The 19994-nt window shown below is 43.5% G+C and overlaps 1 protein-coding gene across 1 annotated transcript in view; it reads left to right on the top strand.

The window, feature by feature from the left end:
* Window positions 1-19994, top strand: part of ATP10B (ATPase phospholipid transporting 10B (putative)) — a 108726-nt gene that overhangs the window by 31074 nt on the left and 57658 nt on the right. Inside the window, exons 4-9 of the mRNA XM_063088043.1 lie at window positions 1899-1984; window positions 7571-7677; window positions 11209-11340; window positions 14715-14842; window positions 16476-16728; window positions 17815-18053. Coding sequence (XP_062944113.1) covers window positions 1899-1984; window positions 7571-7677; window positions 11209-11340; window positions 14715-14842; window positions 16476-16728; window positions 17815-18053 — 945 coding nt within the window. The remainder of the gene's footprint in view (window positions 1-1898; window positions 1985-7570; window positions 7678-11208; window positions 11341-14714; window positions 14843-16475; window positions 16729-17814; window positions 18054-19994) is intronic.

Here is a 19994-nt window from a genome sequence, read left to right as displayed (position 1 = left end):
AAGTGCTATGGATCGGAGTAAAGTGCACGACTTAATCAGGGACATGGGAGCTGCTGACAAATTACAGTGTAATTTGTCATCATCTCAGAACTCGGCGAGTGTTTGTCCCTGAAAGAATCGATACCTGGAGGGAAAAGGGTTGTATTTTTAGAAACTCCGGGATGAGTAATTTATTTCAAGTGAGTAGAGAGTTTATTTATGTTGGCACCCCCACAGATTCGATGGACAGTATATTTACACGAAGTCAGAACACGCTATAATTTCTTCAAATCAATTTGCCCCTTTGAACAGCTGTACTTTGAAGCTTTCAGTGATAAATCCACTCACCATGCTAAAAGCAGGAAACCATTTCCAACCCCACCTTTAGCACTACTACCTTCTATTTGCATAGCAGGTTACACGTTTCAAAACTTTTCCACATAGAGTCTATCTCCTGAGGAACAAATGAGATGGGCAGGCAGGTGGAGTTAGCCCCATTCTACAGATGAAGAAACTGAGGCTCAGGAGTTGAACACAGAATTAGTCAATGTGAAGTAGAGTTAGAAAGCAAGAAGATCTCCCCACCACTAGCTGCGTTTTACCCCTGTTGGACTCTAAGAGCTTGTACAACTGAAATACCTTAAAAAAAAAAAAAAAAAAAAAAAGAATAAAGGATGTGTTTAAAATACTTAGCTACAAGATTGTTCACCAGGAGGCAATGTGCTGTGCAAGCAAGGAAGAGAGGGTTTGCAGATAGAATTGGATTCGAATCCCAGAACTGATGTGACCCTGGGAAGCCTGCTGTACCTTTCTTTTTGTTTGTTTGTTTTTGTTTTTGTTTTATCGGAGGCTGGCCTTTACAGGAATCTGAACCCTTGACCTTGGTATTATATCACCACACTCTAACCACTTGAGAAACCAGCCAGCCCTACTGTACCTTTCTGGGACACAGATTTGCTGTCTCTAAAGAGGGGATAATTAAAGCTCCTACTTCATAGAATAATTGTAAGCTTGAAAATGATTAATATGTGTAAACTTCTCATCGTAGTATGGTAGAAATAAGAGTCCAGTGAAAGCTATTTATTTTATTAGCTACTATTTTCACAGCATTTTTACAACAGCAAAACAAATTGAAACAATGTAAATATTCAGTAGTGATATGGTTAAAGGAAATACAGTGCTCTCATACAATAGATTTCTATGCAGGTATTAATAAAGATGTAGAAAAATTTAATAATATAAAAATGTTCAAGATACATGAACACTAAATTTCATTTTTGAAATGCATAAATGTCTATGTATACACTTACATAAATATATGTGTGTATGAATATATATTTTTAAAACTGGAAGTATTATACACACAAGCATGTTAGCTGTGGCTATCTCTAGGTGGTGTGATTAATAGGTTCTTCTTTTTTATAATCTGTTTATGTGCTGTCCAGTGTGGTAGCCACTAGCTGCATCTAGCTATTTAACTTTAAATTAAATTAGATTAAACTAAATTAAATTAAAAAACCAATTCCTTGGTCAAACTACCACACTTTAAGTGCTCAATAGCCACAAATGATTCATGGCTTCCATATTGGACAATACAGACTTGGAACATCCCCGTTACTGCAGAAGTTTCTATTGGACAGACCTGGGCTACAGACTGAATCCAAGGCCTGCAAGAGAAATGTGGTCAGGGCAGCAACCTCCCTCTGCCCTGCATCTAACTTTTCATTTGCATCTACTTTCTCCTCCTTAATGAGGATTAAACTCTTTTCTTCTGACACACTGCAACTGTCACAGGTGGACAAAGCAGGGATTACCTTATTTGCAATGGTTCTAACAGTGATTAGCTCTCCCGATGATCCTATTAAGACCAGATTCCTCTGACTTAATAACCTTATAGGAGTCCTCTCTCTCTCTCACAGGAGGGACAGTTTGAACCAGAACATTTCTGCAATACCATCGTGTGTGAGAAACCCAACAACCACCTCAACAAATTTAAGGGTTATATGTAAGTATCTAATGCCTGTAAATACCTCCTCTGCAGCTAGAAAATATACTTTCTTAAAATGACCAAACAGATAAGCATCCAGACCCTGACGAAGTTTATTTCTTTTTATCATAAAGAACTAGAGAAGCCTAAGCAGGGAAATTTTTCCTTTCTTTTTTTTTTCTTTTTTTTTTTTTTTTTGCTGAGTGGCAGTTTATTATCTTGCAGGATTAAATTCACTGGTGGCTTTTTTTAGAACCATGGTGAAATAGCATCAAAATCAAAATCATGCTCTGATTCAGGGGAAGCAAATATAATTTAATTAAGATCAATTTTCTAAAAGAGCCTAGATTGCATTGTAGGTAAGAACAGGGACTTTGGAGTTTGACAAACCTGGGTATGAATCAGGGTTCCACCAATTATAAGCTGTGTGACCTTGGGTAAATTAACCAACCTCTCTGGGCTCTGGTTTCCACATCTGTAAAGTAAAGATTATAATATCTAACATCAAGAGTTGCTTTCCTAAGAGTTAAGTTAGTTAGCATATGCAAAGCCCTTAGCACAACAACTGACAAAGAGTAAATACTCAATGTGGTAGACTGAATTATGTTCCCCCCGCAAACTCCCTGATGCTTGAATTGTGTCCCCCAAGTTTAATGTATTAGAAACTTAGCTCTCATGGTGATGGTTAAGAGGGTGGGAAAACCTATGGTAATTGAAAGGTGGAGCCTCGAAGAGGTGATTGGATTGTAGGACCATGCATAGTGAATGGATTAAAAATGGTGCTCAGCGACATGGTTCTGAGGACTATAAAAGGAGAGGAGAGTCTGTCTTTTTCTCTCTCTGTTCTCTCTGCTTCCACCATCTTGCGATGTGAGACCCCTGGGACTCTCACCAGATATGTTCCCAGAGGACTTCCTGGCCTCTGAAACTAAAAGCAATAAATTTCATTTTCTTTATAAATGACCCATTTCCAAGTATTCTGTTATAAGCAACAAAAACAGACTAATACACTCAGTTACTGGTAGCTGCTGCTGTGGCCATTATTGTTATTGTTATTCTAATTCTTATTCCTCTACTTTGGCTCAGCCTAAGACACTTACTATAATGTTGCTCCCACATCAGACCACTGGTCTGCCTGCAAAATAAGAGCAGTGGTGTCAGATGTGAGTGAATGCCCTCATCCAACACTTGAACAGTTTTTAGAGTACTTTTCCAAAACATCATCCTGTGTGATCTCCACAACAACCAAGGAAGGGAGTACCATGATCCTCTGTTTTCAGTGGGAAAATCTGATGATCTAAGACTTTTCAAGATTGACCTGAAGTCACACAGCAGGTACAAGACAAAGCCAGGACTTACATGTGGGTCTTTTGACTCCATCCCCAGTGCGTTTTCCATTGTCATGCACGAGGGAGCTCAGCCAGGCTATGCCAGCTGCTCTACAGGCTCAAGAAGACTGCTTGGGATGCAGATGTCTATGCTTTCCTCCACTCACATTTCCTCGGGCCATAGGAGATGTCCTGAAAAGAAATACCAAAGAAGAAAGAAAAACAACAATACAAGAGAAGCAGTAGCTTTTAAAGACAAATTGCTTTTAACAGGCACAGAGAGAGCAGATGGAAATGGGTAGAAAACGACATGAGCTCCTGGGGAAGAGGAGGACTTGGTTGCACATCTGGCGAGGTCGAGTTTTCACCTGCCCTGGCAAGGAGTGCACCCCTCATGCCCGCGGCTTGTGGATCTGGTTCATCCCGAGTCACCCATGCCTTGAGTCATTCTTCTTATCCTCTTATAGAACAGCCTCCTTGCTGGTTTCTGCTCATGATCTTTCCCCTCCCCCAAAACAGCTCTCCCAGCAGCCAGCCCCTCTCAGCTTTCAACCTGGGCTCCCACGCACCTGTCTTAGACAGATTTCAGGACAGAACTTTCCCAGTTCCACTCAATCAGCGCCTCCTATTTTTGGTTGCTGCTCCTAGAGACCTGTCTTTCCCCTACCTGCCTGGGTCTCATGGATAAGCCCTCAAAATTCAGTTGGTCAGCTCAGTAGCCAGCCCATGGAATGACTGAGAATCCTTCTCTGTGGTCCTGCATCCGTGTCATGCTCGGCAGAGAGAATGCCCTCAAGCCCACCCACAGGTGGTCTGCACCCTCTTCCTGAGCAAACTCACTGGTCTCATGCTGCTTGCTGGGTCTCCCAGAATCTGTGGGTCACCTTAATTTAGGAGTGTCCTTTGACCGCACAAGCCAGCTAGAAGATGAACACCTTTTAATCATCTCTTTGAATATCAGGGATGTCAAATTTGAAAATACAACTTTTAAACAAAAGGGTTTCTATACAGCAGTGATTCTCAACCAGGGGCAATCGCTCCCCTGCCCCAACTAAGGAATTTGATGATGTCTGGAGACATTTTTGATTGTCATAACTGGGAGGGGTGCTGCTGGCATCTAGTGGGTGCAGACCAAGGATGCTGGTAAACATGCCACAAAGCACAGGGCAGCCTCCACAACAAAGAATTGCCCAGTCCAAAATGTTAATAGTGCCATGGTTGATGGATGCTGTTAAAAAGAGCATCCCTTTAAACAAAGAACACTAAAAAGAGCAGAAGCTATGAGATAGCTAATCCTTTTCTACACTCCATTGAAAAAGGAACATTATGACTGGGAGAAGTGAAGCCTCTTTCATATGTTATCACCTCAGAGCATCATAAAAATGTTTTTTAAACCACAAGCTACTGGCAATGACACATTCAAGATTCATTAGTCCAAAATTCAATTCAGAGAAGCCTCCCCTTTGGTAAAGAGAGTGCATTAGTCCATTTTCTGTCACTTATAAGAGACTACCTAAAACTGGGTAATTTATAAAGAAACAGAATTTGTTTCTTACAGTTTTGCAGGCTGGGAAGCCCTAGGTCCAGGAGGCACATCTGGTGAGGGCCTTCTTCTTGGTGGGAACTCAAGAGTCGCAGGGTCACCAGGGTATCTCATGGTGAGCATGGCAAGAGCTCATCTTTAAGTGATCACTTGCTCTCTTTATAAAACCCGTGGTCTATTCCCTGCTAACCCATTAATCCATTAACCCATTACTCCATCAATGGATTAATCCATTTATGAGGACAGACTCCTCATGATCCAGTTGCCTCTGAAAGGCCCCACCTTTGAGATATCATAGTCTAATTTCCCACCCTGTAAACACTGTTACAGTGGGGCTCAAGCTTCAGTAAATTTTGGGGGGGACATTCACACCAAAACATAAAGGGAGGAGTGGTGGGTCCTAAACTTCTGTCATTCTTGGTCCTAAACTTCTATCATTCCACTTTTATGATTTTTATCATTCATAAAAATTTATACTTGTATGTACCAATATTTTTTGGTATTTTATTCTTTTTGTAGCTATTTTTTAAATTAAAACATAATAGATTATACATATTTATGGGGCCCAGAGTTGTCTATGAGTATTTGTTATATATCAAATTTTAAATTGCTTTATTTTTTTCTTAAATTTATTTCAAAAGGAAAAAAATTTATATCACTAGCCCTATGTGAAGCCAGTATTGCTTGCTATACATAGAAGGTAACAGTAAAAATTAATGCAATGAAATCAAAACAGTTATCATTATATTCTAACTACAGACTATTAGTTGCCAATGCCTCCTCTGTGTTAACAAGTAAGACAAGTGTTAGAAAAGAGTTAACAATATACCAGCATAAAACAGAGACATTCTCCTTAATCAATTCAGCAGAATTGAAAATGGGAATGACTCTCTGATTCAGTGTAAGTGACTCTGATGCAGTGTAAGTTAATGGGGTAGTCCTTTGGGAACCCTAGTGTAGTGAAAATCACAATAGGGTTGGTGTCTGTGACTTGGATTCCTGAGTCTAGGATGTCCCATGTACTAGGTGTGTGGCCTTGGAAAAATCTCTCAGCTTCTCTGAGCTTCATCTTTTTCATGAGTAAGGATAGTCACCCTGCTAAATTCCCAGAGCCATGAAGAGTCAAATAAAATCGTAAGTAAATGTAGCCTATAAACACACTGAGGAGTTACTAGCAGTAAAAGGCATATTGAGTGTCAGTACAGCACTCTGAGGCCAGACTTCCTAGGTCTGAAACCCCACTCTACCACTTACTACTCTGTGAACTTGCCTCAGTTTTCCTATCTATACAGTGCGTATGATAACATGATCTATCTCATAAGGGTGTCATGAGGCTTGAGTTAACATGTGGGAAAGACTTATAGCCAGACATAGAGAAATGAAGTATTGAAGAACTATAAGGAGAAAAACTCTAAGGGCTGGGATTATTTTTTTCTATTCTCCCCAGTGTGTGGGGAGGGTTATATTTAAACTTGCTGAAAATCCCAAAGGATAGAATAAGGCCAGACCCCAGGTAATAACGGGAGTTGATTGGACTCAGAAGTTTGCAGCATGAGGTGGAAAACTGCAGAGCTCCCTGAGGCTGCAGGAAGGAGAAACTTTATCTCTGCTGTGAAGCTGCCTCCCAGTCAATTGGGCAAAGAGCCACTATCTACCTCCTGTGAGATCTGCTTGTTTTATGAAAGACTGAGCAAGTGCAGGATAGTACAGGAGAGAGGCCAAGTGATGTGACTCAGAAGGAGAGAGGCCCACACGACCTGCCCTTCCTTGCCTGACCTTACTTTCCTCACCTGTCTCACGGGCATGAAAGGCAGGACCATCTGGTGTCTTCTAGGACACGGATATTCAGCTTGTGCAGTTCCAGGCCCAGCAGCTGGGCGAGGATGAGCCTGTGCACACTGAGAAAGGGAACACATTCCAGTCCCGCATGGGGAGCCAGTTCCCCGCACATGCCCCTAAAACTATTTTGGAGTGTGAGAATTAAAGCTGAGGCTTTTTCAGCACAGAGGTCTGCCTTTTACGGAGGGAAATGGTGATTTTCTCAAGGTGGGCAATTCCCTTCTAATTGTTTAGCCCCCATCTTAGCTGTTAGGTTCGGCAAGAAGAAGAAAAGGGAGAGACCTGAGCCAGGAGCCATTTCAGCTAAAAGGTTTATTCCACTAACGTGGAGGGGAGGCTAAACCAGAACAGTTCCCCTGAGCTAAGGAAAGCAGGGGGTTATAAGAATTTTAGGGAGAGTTCAGAGTAATGGGCAATTTTGAAATCAGTGGTATGCAGGTGACATAGTCCTTGTGGTCCGATAACATCTGGTAGCTTAAATCATAGGTTCCCGATTAGCCACTGTCTCAGTACAAAGCATTCCAGCCCAAAGCCTGCTAGACACAACTCACAAGACATTCCCTTGATGATAACAGTAATGTTAACTGTTTGCCAGGAGAAGAATCTCAGTTCCTGGAGCAGAAAAGGGAAAGGGGAGGGGGTGAAGGGGGAAAGTTGCTTAACCTGGCTGTGCTGATGTTCAGCTAGCCCTGAGGCCTAACACGGGCCTCCTGGGAGCAATAAAGAGATGCACTTGAACACGAAGGAGATTAGATTCTGAGTTACTATCACTGTTCCAACAAAGAGGGAGGACAGGGACAGCGTTCACTCACCACTTCTAGTTCTGGAACACTGACCAGTGACAGCACGGAGAGGTCACCAAACCACCCTCTGTCTTCCAATTGTCATCCTCAGGGAGCATCCTGACCAGACCAGGACTGGCTTTGGCAGTGAGAGCCTTCTGCTTCGAGGCTGCACCATCAGAAACACTGAGGTGGCGGTTGGCATTGTCATCTATGCAGGTCATTGTCCCTGGACAGTTTCTTTTGTCCAAACTTTCCTTTATCCTCCCTGCTCCATTCCTTCCTCCAAATCCATCTGCAGTCAATGGGAGCTCACAACAGGGCAAAGGGGTAGAGTCATGTAACTTCTCATTTCTCAACTAAGGCTGGAAATCACAGCAGTTCACTCAGTCCACGGGAAACATAATGAGATTCCAAGTTAATATCACTCATCGGAACAGGACAAGAAGAGGGATTCACAGTCATTCACCCCAGTGGTTTCACAACACTAACTAAAGTCAGTGTAAAGACTATCTTCTTGAGCCTGCACAATAACCTCCTCACCAGACTTAACAACTTCACACCTTTTGTGCCTTACTTTCCTCATGTGTACAATGGGGAAAATGTTTGCATCTCAATACATGAAGAGCAGCTAGCACTGCCTCTTGCAAAGTGAAGACTCAATGAGTTTTAGTTGTTGTTTTTGCAGTTATGATTTTACTACTGTCTTTATTCATTTTATGGCTCCAGATATGAGGGATTGTCTCTCCTTTCCACTTTGATTCTGCTTCCCAGTGAAGAAAAGGCAGCAACAGCACTCCTCACAATGCAATCTAAAGCCTTGGAGGGCAGCCTTGTGACTGCTATATCCCCAATGCCTAATGCCCAGCAATTAGTAGGTGCTTAGTAGGTATTTCTCTGAGTCTTCCACTTGCTGGGACACTTTGTAATATTTTGCTTATCTGTTTTTTCATTTGGATTGTTTTGTTTTGGTCTGAGTAGAACCCCATTTTTGATGGACATAGAAGAGCATTAAAATACCCATCAAGATTGACTTTTTGGGATTATCAAAGAAAAACAGGTCTTTTAAAAAATAATGTCACAATCTAGCTAGCTTTTCCTAATTTAAGAGAGAAGGGTTGTATTTGTCAGTTCAGGTGACTTCGTTCAAGGGTCTTTAGCAATGGAGTTCAATGCCATCTGTAGACCTACTAAAAATGAACTCTCCAGCAAAATCTGCCCCACCCCACCTTAAGGGAAAGAAAAAAATCCACACAGGTTTAGAGCTTTGCTTTTCTGTCTGAACAGAAACCAAAAAGCAGCCTGAGTGGGTAATAGGAGCAGTATATGAGGAGACAGATTTGGAGAGAGTGTTAACCAGTCTCTGGGTAGTCAGGCTGCCTGGGGGTAAAATCCATTCATATTCTGCATGTTCCTGAGTTAGTTCGTTGAAATTTTAACACAGGAAGGATAGTTCTTACCTTGTAGGGTTATAAGGTTCAAATGAGTTTAATCTATTGAAAGGGCCCAACACAATACCTGGAATGTGGTAGGCTTTCAAAAAATGTGAGCAAAATGGTACAAATTGTTTTTAGTGTTATTATCTAGAGCTGGGGTTCTCCACCTTGTCCCTATTGACATTTTGGTCCAGACTATTCTTTGCAGTGGTGGCTGTTCTGTAGGATGCTTAGTAGCATCCCTGGCTGTACCCACTGGATGCTTTAGTTCCAGCCCCCCAATTTCTGATAACTGAAAGTTTCTTGAGACTTTGCCAATGTCCCCTGGGGAGTAAAATTATCCCTTGTTGAGAACAGCTGGTCCGCAGTTGTCTTCTCTTCCTTGATATTATCAATGGACCAAATAGGAGGACCTCAGAGTCAAAGACCCAAAAAGGCCAATTGAGCTTTCCAGAAGGAAGAGATTCAGTGCAGAGGTGTGTGCCCCTCATGGCAAACATTTATGGAGCCCCTACTGTGTACAGGAACTAATTTAGGAACTTTGTGTATGTTGATCACTTCACATGCCCCAAACACACACACACAACTGTTATTCCCATTCCCCATTTACCAATGAGGAATTGAGGTACGAGGAGATTCATTCACTCACGGGCACATGTCATCTGAGATTAACTCTCTGTAGTCCAAGATCGAGTATCTGCAGAGCTGAGCTCTGACTGACTTTAGAGCCCATGCTGTAACCATCAAGAGAAAGCTGCCTTTCTCTTGAACCCAGCTCTTTCCAAAAGAACACAGAGAGGTCCTCAGCAGGTGAGCAGCAGGTGGGTGAAGGGGGTGGTCCCAGGACCCCTTATGTGAGGTGAGCCTGTGGTAGGCAGAAAGGGGACTGTCCCATCAGTGCAACTAGCTCATTGTGTTACTGAAACCCCTTCACAACTGCAGCGACTCGAGTCTAATTTAATAAGCCCGGAGTTTGTTCACTCCTACTGTTTTGTTGCTACTTTAAATCCACAAGGCAACCAGCTAAACAGCATTAAAGCTATTTGCTTTTGGAGCTGATGCTTTGGTTTTCTTTAATTTTGCACAGAAAATGTGTGACTGGAGTTTTTTAATTTGACTGCTGAGGAGCAGAGCACAGTAGTCAAAAACCAGCAGCCCTAAAGGAGAGCCTCTGTCTGAAGACAAAGTATCAGTTTGACTCCTAGTTCTTAGAGGCATGTCCTTGGGCACCATGTGTGGGTGAAAGGAGAAATAGTCCGGGAATCAGAATCCTGGGTTTCCGCTGTGACTCTGATGTTAATTTATTCTTCCTCTTTGGGTGCTCCGTTTCCCCAACTGAAAAAGGGGTGACTAAAAGAAATTGGTAGTTTTCAAACTTTGTCTCCTTTCTGTTGAGCAAAATTTTATGCAGAACTCCAACATAGGAGTGGAGCTGCTTAGAGTTAATGCTGGAGTGGAGGCCTTTGGTGCCTACTGCTATCGTACAGGTAACACCAACACCTTAGGTGTGACCAAGCAAATAAGTATGGAAACTACTGGCCACATGCACTGTTCAACACCATATATACTTGCACATATAACACAAAGGTGATGGGTTCAGATCCCCGTACCAGCCAGCCCTAAAACACATACACTTAGTGGCCTTTGCACATGCAGTTCCCCCAGCCTAAAACTCTCTTCTCCCAATTCTTCTCTTTCTCTCCAGGTCTCCCTTAAATGTCGCCCCCTCTGAGAAGCTTTCCATACCATGCTCTCTAACACCATCTCTTACCTGCTTTAGCCTCTTGCCTACTGTTTATTATTTATTTCATGGGACTTATTAATAACTGTCATTATCTTATTTATTTGCTTCCTTGTGTACCTTCACCAGAATGTGAGCCATCTGCCTTATCATTGTATCCCACCATAACAGCCAAAACAGCCCCTTTGTGAAAATTGGAAAAAGATAGTCCTTCCTTCCTCAAGGCAACTTGCTATCATGTGCCAGAAATTTGTCATGATAAACTTACAAATCTATGATGACTACAAAATGAGAGGTAACCTCTAGAGTTGTGCAGTGTACAACCAGTGGGTGGTGACTTTGTCAGTGCCCAACACAGTGTCTGGTATGTAGGGGACACTCAATGAATACCTGATGACAAACTACGTGAGGCCTCTACAGCTGTTCTCAGCAACCTCCCTGAGGCAAGACAGGTTCAGATTAGAGAACAAAACCTCCCTTTTATTATAAGCTCCTGTGAGAAGAGCCAAGGGTATGGTCCAGGGCAGACGCAAACAGGGGCCCAGTGACTGATGTCCTCATTTTCTCTCAAAGGCCATGAGACGAAAGCCATGTTGAACAACAGCGGTCCCCGGTACAAACGCAGCAAGATTGAGCGGCGCATAAACACAGACATCTTCTCCTGCATCGGGCTCCTCTTCCTCATGTGCCTTATTGGAGCTGTAGGTATGGAATGTTCTGGAAAGAACAACATAACGCACCATCTTCTATTTCTTTGGGAAAGTTGCTTCAATCCTCTGAGCCTCAGCTTCCTTATCTGTAAAGCTAATAAAAAGTCAAGCCTATCCTGCCTACTTAAACGGGATGCCAATGAAATGAAAACACAAGGGAAAAATCTCCTGAAAGAAGTATGTGCTCTTTAAATGTTAAGAATGTTGTCTATCATTTATTTGTTTAATAAATACTTACTGAACCCACCAGGCACTGTCTTGGTGTGGGAGGAAAACAAGATGAATCAGTCACAGGACTGGTCCTCACAGAGCTCATGGTCTAGAGATAGAAAGAGTCGAGCATGTAAACAGAATCGGTAATAGAATCTGTCCCACTCAGTGACAGGCTGCACACGGGGGCTGTATTAGCTTCCTATTGCTGCTGTAAAGAATTAAACCACGTGGGCTGGCCAGTTAGTTCAGTTGGGTAGAGCACAGCCATGTAACACCAAGGTAATGGGTTCAGATCCCCATACCAGCCAGCCAAAAGAAACATACACTTAGTGGCTGAAAACAAGACAAGTTTATTCTGTTACACCTCTGGAGGTCAGAAGTCTAAAGTCAGTTTCACTGGGTAAAACTCAAGATATAAGGCAAGTCTGGTTCCTTCTGGAGGCTCTGAGGAGAGAATCCATTCCTTGTCTTTTTCAGCTTCTAGTGGCTGCTTATATTTCTTGGTTCGTGGCCCCTTTCTCCATCTTCAAAGAGCACCACTTCAATCTCTACTCACATTTTCTCCTCTGTTGCGGCGGTACCCCTCCCCACCTCTCCTTCATAAGGACACTTGTCATTACATCACTGAGCCCACCTGGATAACCCAGGATACTCTCCCCATCTCAGGATCTATGACTTAACCACATGTGCAAACTCATTTTTGCCATATAAGATAGCATATTCACAGAGCCTGGGAATTAGGATGTATCTTGTAAGGGAGCATTATTCAGCCTTCTACAGATATTATGGGAACACCGATGAGGGAAGTCTTTCCTGAAGACGTAGCTGCTAGAGCGACGCCCAAATGGAGTAGGCATTCGCCGGAGGAGGTAGGTGGCAGAGGAAAGTTTAGGGGCAGGCAATTGTGAGGGGAAACAGAGAGGCCACTCTCAGCCCCAAGGGCAGCACAGAGATAGGAAGAGAATCACCTTATGCAGAGGAGTTGGCTGTTTGGTGTGGCAAGAGAAGGCCAGAAAGGGAGGCCTAATCAGAACCAGGCTGCGGCCCGAGTTCTACAGCTGCTGGAGTATGGAGTGTGGAGCATGGCCAGTGGTATAGACAGAAGTGCGGGGAGCCGCTTAAGTTGATCCTCAAAGTGTAGGCAAAGAGGGGCCTTCACTGAAGCTCCTACCCACTCTGCATGCTAAAGGAGACTCCCCAAAAGAACCAAGGACAATCAAGAAGAGGAACTGCCATGCTGAGTCCAGAACCCCCTGCTGACCCCAGACCAATGAGCAGCAGTGACTTGCCTTAGCCAGAAATTTTAACCATCACTCTTTTTAAAAAGATAGTGTCTGAAAGACTAAAGCCTTCCTCGGGCTCAGAGAGGTTGGGGGCACACCACAGTGAAGATGATGGGATTTAGTCTTGTGGTGGCCTGGAGTTTTAAGTTAATACACTTCCCAGGTGTGTCTAATAGCACCCCACATGAGGGCAGTGCACAGCTGGGGAAGGAAGCAGGCAAACGAGAAAACCAGAAAACCATCTCCCACCCAACTCTGTAATCCCCACCCCAGCCCACGTGGCCGCTTCTGCGCCCTCAGAAACACAGCAGGAACTTTAGTCTCTGCTTCAGGACTTTTCAGGGCCTGGCAGAGCTGAAAGAACATTTGAGATCATCTTACTGTGTCTCCAGAGAAAGTCACCCAGTGAGGTAAGGCACAGGCAAGCCAGAATCGGCTCTGCAGATTCCCCCAGATAATAAACAAACAAAGTCAACAGGAGGAGCAGAATTCTATTCCATCTGAGAATAATGACCGATACATCCAACAGGACTCTGTTGGTGCCTAATTAAAGCACAGCCCTGTGGGAGGTGAACGCTGTCAAATGAGGTTGAGTGCCACTCCAGGGTTCTTTACCACATGTTTTCTTTGATTTCCTAAAGGTGATGTTTCTTCTTTCTTTGCCCAGAATGCACTCCCTGGCCTTTCTGACCACCCAGCACCTGCCTGGGCTCCAGGACCCCTCAAGTCCTTCTCCTCCATGCAGCCTTCTCTGGCTTCTCCTGTGCTCTCACCTGGCTCCTCTGAAGGCCAATGGCTATTCTGCCATGTGTCAGCCCTTGGTCATTTGCTCTTTGATATTATCTTCAAATAACCCCATATCTCCCACATATAACGGCATCTGGTCCAACCTCCTGGGCAAGGAAGTACCTTCAAGCAGGGCAGCATTCCTTATGCATTTTATTTCCTACAGTTTCTTCTCTGGATCTGAGAGTCTTATACACATTAGGTTATTCTATTCTCACAATAACCCTGTGGGGGAAGCATTATTACTAATTGGCAGATGAGGACACTGAGGTTCAGAGAGCTCTGCAGCGGGTGCTGGATCTAAAGTGTATTATCTTACATAATCCTCAGATTATGGGTGCTGTTATCCCCATTTGCAGATAAGGGAACAGAGTTCAGTCTGTATCTGGTGCTGTTACTATGGACCTTCATAGCACTCCAAACTCTGGCATAGCACCTCTCACACTGTATGTGATTTTTCCTTTTATGTCTGCTCCCTACATTGGTAGGGAAATCCTCGAGGACAGGAACTAAGACTGATTCTCTCTTGGGTTAATAAATGTTCAATAGAGAGAGAGATGAATGGGTAAACAGAGAAATGGATGGGTGGATGGATGATGGATGGATGGATGGGTAGATGGGTGGGTGGGTAGGTGGATGATGTATATGTGGGTGAATGAATAGGTGAATGGATGGATACGTGAATGAGTGCATGAGTAGATAAGTATTGGATGGGGGAAGAAGAGGAATTAGGGGACAAGTCTGTCAACATTCCCCATGACGCACTTTCCATCTCACAACCAAAAAGAACATGTGTCCCTTTCTCTTTCCAACCCCTGTATAACTGGACTTCATCAAAAGGTAAGTACATAGTCTTCTCTGATGAACAGACTTAATGCCTATTAAGGGATTGAAATGTGGGATGTATGAAAGACCACTCTAGTCCTCGATGAATACAGAAAGAGAGAGGGAAAGCTGTGTTGTATAGAATAAGAATGGGCCCCTTCAAAGCACACCCATTTCTAGGAATGAGTCAAAGGCTGATGTAATTGACCAACTTTAAGACTAAGTGGAGATTCTGCCTCATCCCTGATTTCGCTCCTCTCAGGTCACAGCCTCTGGAATGGGACCTTTGAAGAACACCCTCCCTTTGATGTGCCAGATGACAACGGCAACTACACTTCCGTGGCCCTTGAGAGCTTCTATGTGTTCCTCATAATGATTATCCTGCTGCAGGTAGAAAGCCCTTCCTAACTAGGGGCCCAAGAAGACCTATGGCCAATACCCCCACAATTTTCCAAAATAAAGAAAAATCAGTGCTGGCCCTCAAGAAAGAACTAACTGAACTGAGATTAGGAGATGGTTGTTGCTTTTTTGTGGGTCTTTGGAAGTACACATTTGGGGTCATGTCAGGACCATCCCTGCCTTGTGGAGAGGACCCTGCTCCCCAGATAATAGCTGGAGGAAAATATTTATCAGGCTTTTTTATCTAAGAGTAGGATTACAGCAGTGACCATGTGTGCCTGTCCCTTTGCCAGACACAGAACAGGTGTAACACTAATGACCTGGGAACAAAAGATGATAAAATAGCTACAGTGGGCTACAGAGAACTTGCAAGCCCACCAAGCATTGGAGAAAAATAAACTATGAGTTAGTGGTTTACCATTTGATAAATTGAGATGGAAAAGAACAGAATTGTCCTTACATAGGAGAAAAAAAAAAAAATAGAACCTACAAATGAGAGACAATAAGGGACAAAGAGATCAATTTTTAAAAATCTTCATGTTCTCTAAGAGAATACAGTCTACAAAAAGACAAGGGAAGTTGTAGTTTTGCTTTGGAGAAGCTTCATCTACGTTAGATTTCTTGTAGTACTTGAGGGTGTTTTATTGCCCTTTTATTGGTGAATATTTTTAATCATTCATTCATTCATTCAGCCAGCAGAGTAATCTTTTTAAATGTGAATCAGATCACACCCCCATCCTGTCCCCTGCATAGAATCCTCCAATGGTTTCACACCCACTCAAAGTAAAATCCAAAGTCCTTTCCATGGCCAACAAGGCCCTAAATGATCTGGACCTTGACTCCCTCCCTGACCCTGTCTCCTACCTCTCTCCTCCCCCTCACTCACGTACAAGGCCTGTTCACCATCACTCCCCAAGCACCCCAGCCCGCCCCTGCTGCCCGCCTGGCCTGGGCTTTCTTTCTGCCCGGAACGCTCCTCCCACAGATAACCTCAGGACTCACACCCTCAGTTCTTCAGGTATCTGCTCAAAGGTCGCAGTTTATAAAAGAGTCCCTCCCAGCCATCACTCTGTACCCTCTTTTCTCTTCTTTACTCTTTTTCATGAGACTTGCCACCACCTGATATATATTTGTTTACTGTTGCTGGAATGTGAGTTCTTCAAGGCCAGGGATTTTATTCTCTTGACTCTCATTTCTAGGACTTACAACAGGGTCTGACACACAGCAGCGGTTCATGAAAATTAGCTATTGAATCAGTGGACCGTCATCAGCAGTGGGTCTGAGTACCTATAAAAGTGGGTGGCAGCCCTCGGTGGCACAGATATCTGAGCGAGGTCAGGGGACTTTGGACAGAGGTTCTAAAGCTCCTTCCCCCACTAATAGCTCAGTCATTAAACAAGCAGTGGTTGTACCTCGTACCAGACATCCTGTTCGAATCTTCTTCAAATTCCCCTAAGAATTCCAAGCGGGGATGTGAAGTCATTGACCTTTAATTTCTCAGAGCAAGTCCATCCTGAGAGTTGACCTCAGCTCTCCATTAGATGCCTTTGCCGCCCACCAGTGAGGGTCCTGGGACAGGGAGCACACCTGGTTTCCGACACCGTGGTAATCTATCTCCCCTCAGGTGCTGATCCCGATCTCTCTGTATGTGTCCATCGAGCTGGTGAAGCTAGGGCAAGTGTTCTTCCTGAACAACGACCTTGACCTGTATGATGAAGAGACAGATTCATCCATTCAGTGTCGAGCCCTCAACATCACTGAAGACCTGGGCCAGATCCAGTACATCTTCTCCGACAAGACGGGGACCCTGACAGAGAACAAGATGGTGTTCCGGCGTTGCACTATCATGGGCAGCGAGTACTCTCACCAAGAAAATGGTACGAGGACTCCCAAGGGCCTTCATCCCTTTTTCTGAAAGGAAATGCCCTGCTCTCCCAAGAGGAGATAAAAGACATTAACCCGGCTCCCCACACGGTCTGGGTGGCATTTTGGCAAGTTACTTTCTGTATCCCTGTGGTCTTCCTTGTCACAGATCAGTGTGTTCTTATTACCTGTAAACTCTCATTTGTTCCCAAAGGCTATAAGTGATCGCATATGGGGTATCCCTCCAGTCAATCTTTGTCTGGTACCATTTACAACACAGGATTTTTATCCATCAGGAATGGCTTGGGGACATGTCTCAGTCGTGTGCCAGTCATATAGCCAAGGTTTAGGAATTTCTCAAGTCACCTTACCTGACATGTCAGGACAGGTCTAGGTCTAGGCTCAGGGTCAGATTTGAAACATCCAGAAAATGCCTTCAGTGCTAACTGATCTTTTTGATTTTTACTGAGGTTTTAATTTAGGAGACAGGGCTATGAGATGCCTGGATGTTATCTTGTGCGGACTGAGGGTGGTCTATAAAACTGACTAGATTTCTTCAACCACCTCCTCCATAAATATGCACACTTTCTAACTTAGAAAAGAAACTCTCAAGAGAGCAACATTCACTCTCTCAGGTGGGAGGGATGGAGAAAGAGAAAAAGGGGACATTATAGGCAGCCCCTTTACCATGGTGATAGTTAACCATTTACATGAGAGTTTCTGATCTCTTTTAATAATAGTAACAGCTACCATTACTAATATTTAGAATATGCTAATCACTGTAACACATTATATCACTATATTTTCAAAACAACTCTATGGGTCAGGTACTTTTTAAAAAATTCCTAATTGAAGAAAAAGAGACAAGGGTTAAATCAAAGCTCAAGGTCACAGAACCAGTATGTAGCAAAGCCAGGATTTGAACCTGTGGGACTTAGTTGCACCCCTCTTTCTCCAGTCTCAGTAGCCCAGTTGCCAATTTTTCAGGGCAGCAATAGCCCTTCCTGTGCTCTTACCCTCATCCCCCAAGGTCCAGGATCCCCTCGACCATAGCCTGGTCAAGGTATGATTGGTACAACAACAGGACTCCTTTCTTGCAGCCAAGCGACTAGAGACCCCAAAGGAACTGGACTCAGACAGTGAAGAGTGGACCCAATACCAATGCCTGACCTTCCCAGCCAGATGGGCCCAGGGTCCAGCAACAGTGAGAAGCCAAGGAGGTGCCCAGCCTCTGAGGAGGTCCCAGAGTGCCCGGGTGCCCATCCAGGGCCACTCCCGACAAAGGTCCATGGGGTGCTGTGAAAGCTCACCGCCCCCTGTGGCCTTCAGCAGCTCCATAGTAAGTCTCTGCCTTTTTCCCTTTGAATTCCAGGGGTCCAATGGTGGGAAGAGATGAGAAAGGGCTCTGGGATGTGAAAGAGAAAAGACTATATAAACCATAAAGAGCTCTCAAAAAGGTAGCCCTTGGTCTTGTATGCAGTCCACATATGTTCTGTTGGCATATGCAATTCTTGTTCATTTGGAATGTTCAAAGTTTAGAATCTGGAGATTTCATATGAACATACAGACTTCTGGCTTCTCTTTAAAAAACGGAATTGGAAAAATTCTCCAGACCAGGCCAGCATTTCTCATGGTAATAATTGGCTTGGGTTAAGCAGTATATACCACTGAGACTGGGCATGCAGTCATCAGTTCATCACAGCCCTTCCCATTCTGTATGTATCCCCACCACTGAGCTGAGAGCCAGCAGCATGCTCGTGATGCGTGTTTTTCCAATGATACAGTTAAGAGAAACGAGAAATATTTGTTATGCCATGTTTCTATAAAATGCAAAAAAACAAAAGATAGTCTGTAGGTTCATGTGGTTGAAGAAAAAAAATGGGAGAATATACTTTTTGGTAATAATCAGAAATAAATCTTAAATGGTTATGAAGCAAAGAACATCTGTGTCAAAATTACCCAGCCTACTTCATTCCGTTGGGTTAACTTCCCGGCCCCTGTGGGCATTTGAATTTGCAACTTGGTTCCGAGGCTTTTGGCATATGGTTCCTGCACATTTGATCCATTAGGACAACCATCAATAAACATCCAGAACAAGTGAAGAAATTGAGTTCCTCCCCCAAGATTCCACGCATTCCCAAGGCCAGAACTGGTGCCTTCTGACTCCTGTCCTATTTCTCTTTCCTCTACACATGCTCTTTCTCCAGGGAACAAAAAAACACATCATCTGGAATCTTCTGTGCCTGTAGAAAAGGCCATAAGGGGCCTTGGTTACCTTGAACAAGAGACACATACTAACAGAAGGAACCTAAAGTGCTATTATCCCACTATAAGAAAATTAAATTTCAAAAATGACTCTTTTGGTCAATTTCTTCCCAGTCTTTCATTTCCCCATGAATACACACACACACTACATTTATTTAACATTGTTTGCAATCATAGTATGTATTTATTGTAGGTGCCAGGGTTTTCTCAACTAAGATGATATCAAAATGTTTTCCATATTGCCACCTATTATTCAAAATTCAGGACTGCATTTTCTGACTGTGATAAAGGAGAAATGTTGTGTTCTAGATCATTACTCATCTAACTGTGGGTGAGTACAAAGTTGAGTTAACTCTCTTGCATCATTGTCATGCACAGAAATGCAACATTGGCAAGGACAAAACAAGAGCAGTGTGTTAAGACACATGACCCTCATAAACACACAGGAGAAATGGTGCATAGATGCCTTTGGGAAGATTTTTACAATTGTTTTTTAAATTTTCCCAAGTGAGATAACAACAGAACATGCATATTGTCAAATCTTTCTCTTCTTTAATTCTGTCCCCTCTGAATGGAACACTCTTCCCCCAGCTCTTTACCTACATATTTGTAAAATGACTAGTGAATTTTCATTAGGCATAGATTCTTCTACTTCTAGATACCCTGGGCATCCCATGTGCTTGAGAATGTCTCCCCTAGGACACAGAGGGAAAAATAGGAAGCTGTTTTTTGTGGATCTCAGTTGGAAAACACAAATTTACTGCCCTTTGTTCAGCCTGACAAATCTCAGTAGCCCAGAAAAAACTGCAGCCTTGAACAGGCCAGTGTAACTTTTACACAGGACCCTTAGTAGATGGTCAGCGAGAGGGACACACTAACCCAAGCTATCTCCAGATCTTGGTTGTCATCGTTCTGCCCCAGCTGGCAGTTTCAAAGGCCAGTTCTAAGTTCATTCAGTAGTAATAAGGACATTGACATGTGGATAAAGTCCCCATTCTTGTTGCCTGGGCAGGTG

The sequence above is a fragment of the Cynocephalus volans genome, chromosome 2 (genome assembly GCF_027409185.1).
Source record: "Cynocephalus volans isolate mCynVol1 chromosome 2, mCynVol1.pri, whole genome shotgun sequence".
Taxonomy (NCBI): domain Eukaryota; kingdom Metazoa; phylum Chordata; class Mammalia; order Dermoptera; family Cynocephalidae; genus Cynocephalus; species Cynocephalus volans.
The sequence above is the reverse complement of the archived record's forward strand: the minus strand, read 5'-3'. Positions and strand labels throughout refer to the sequence as shown.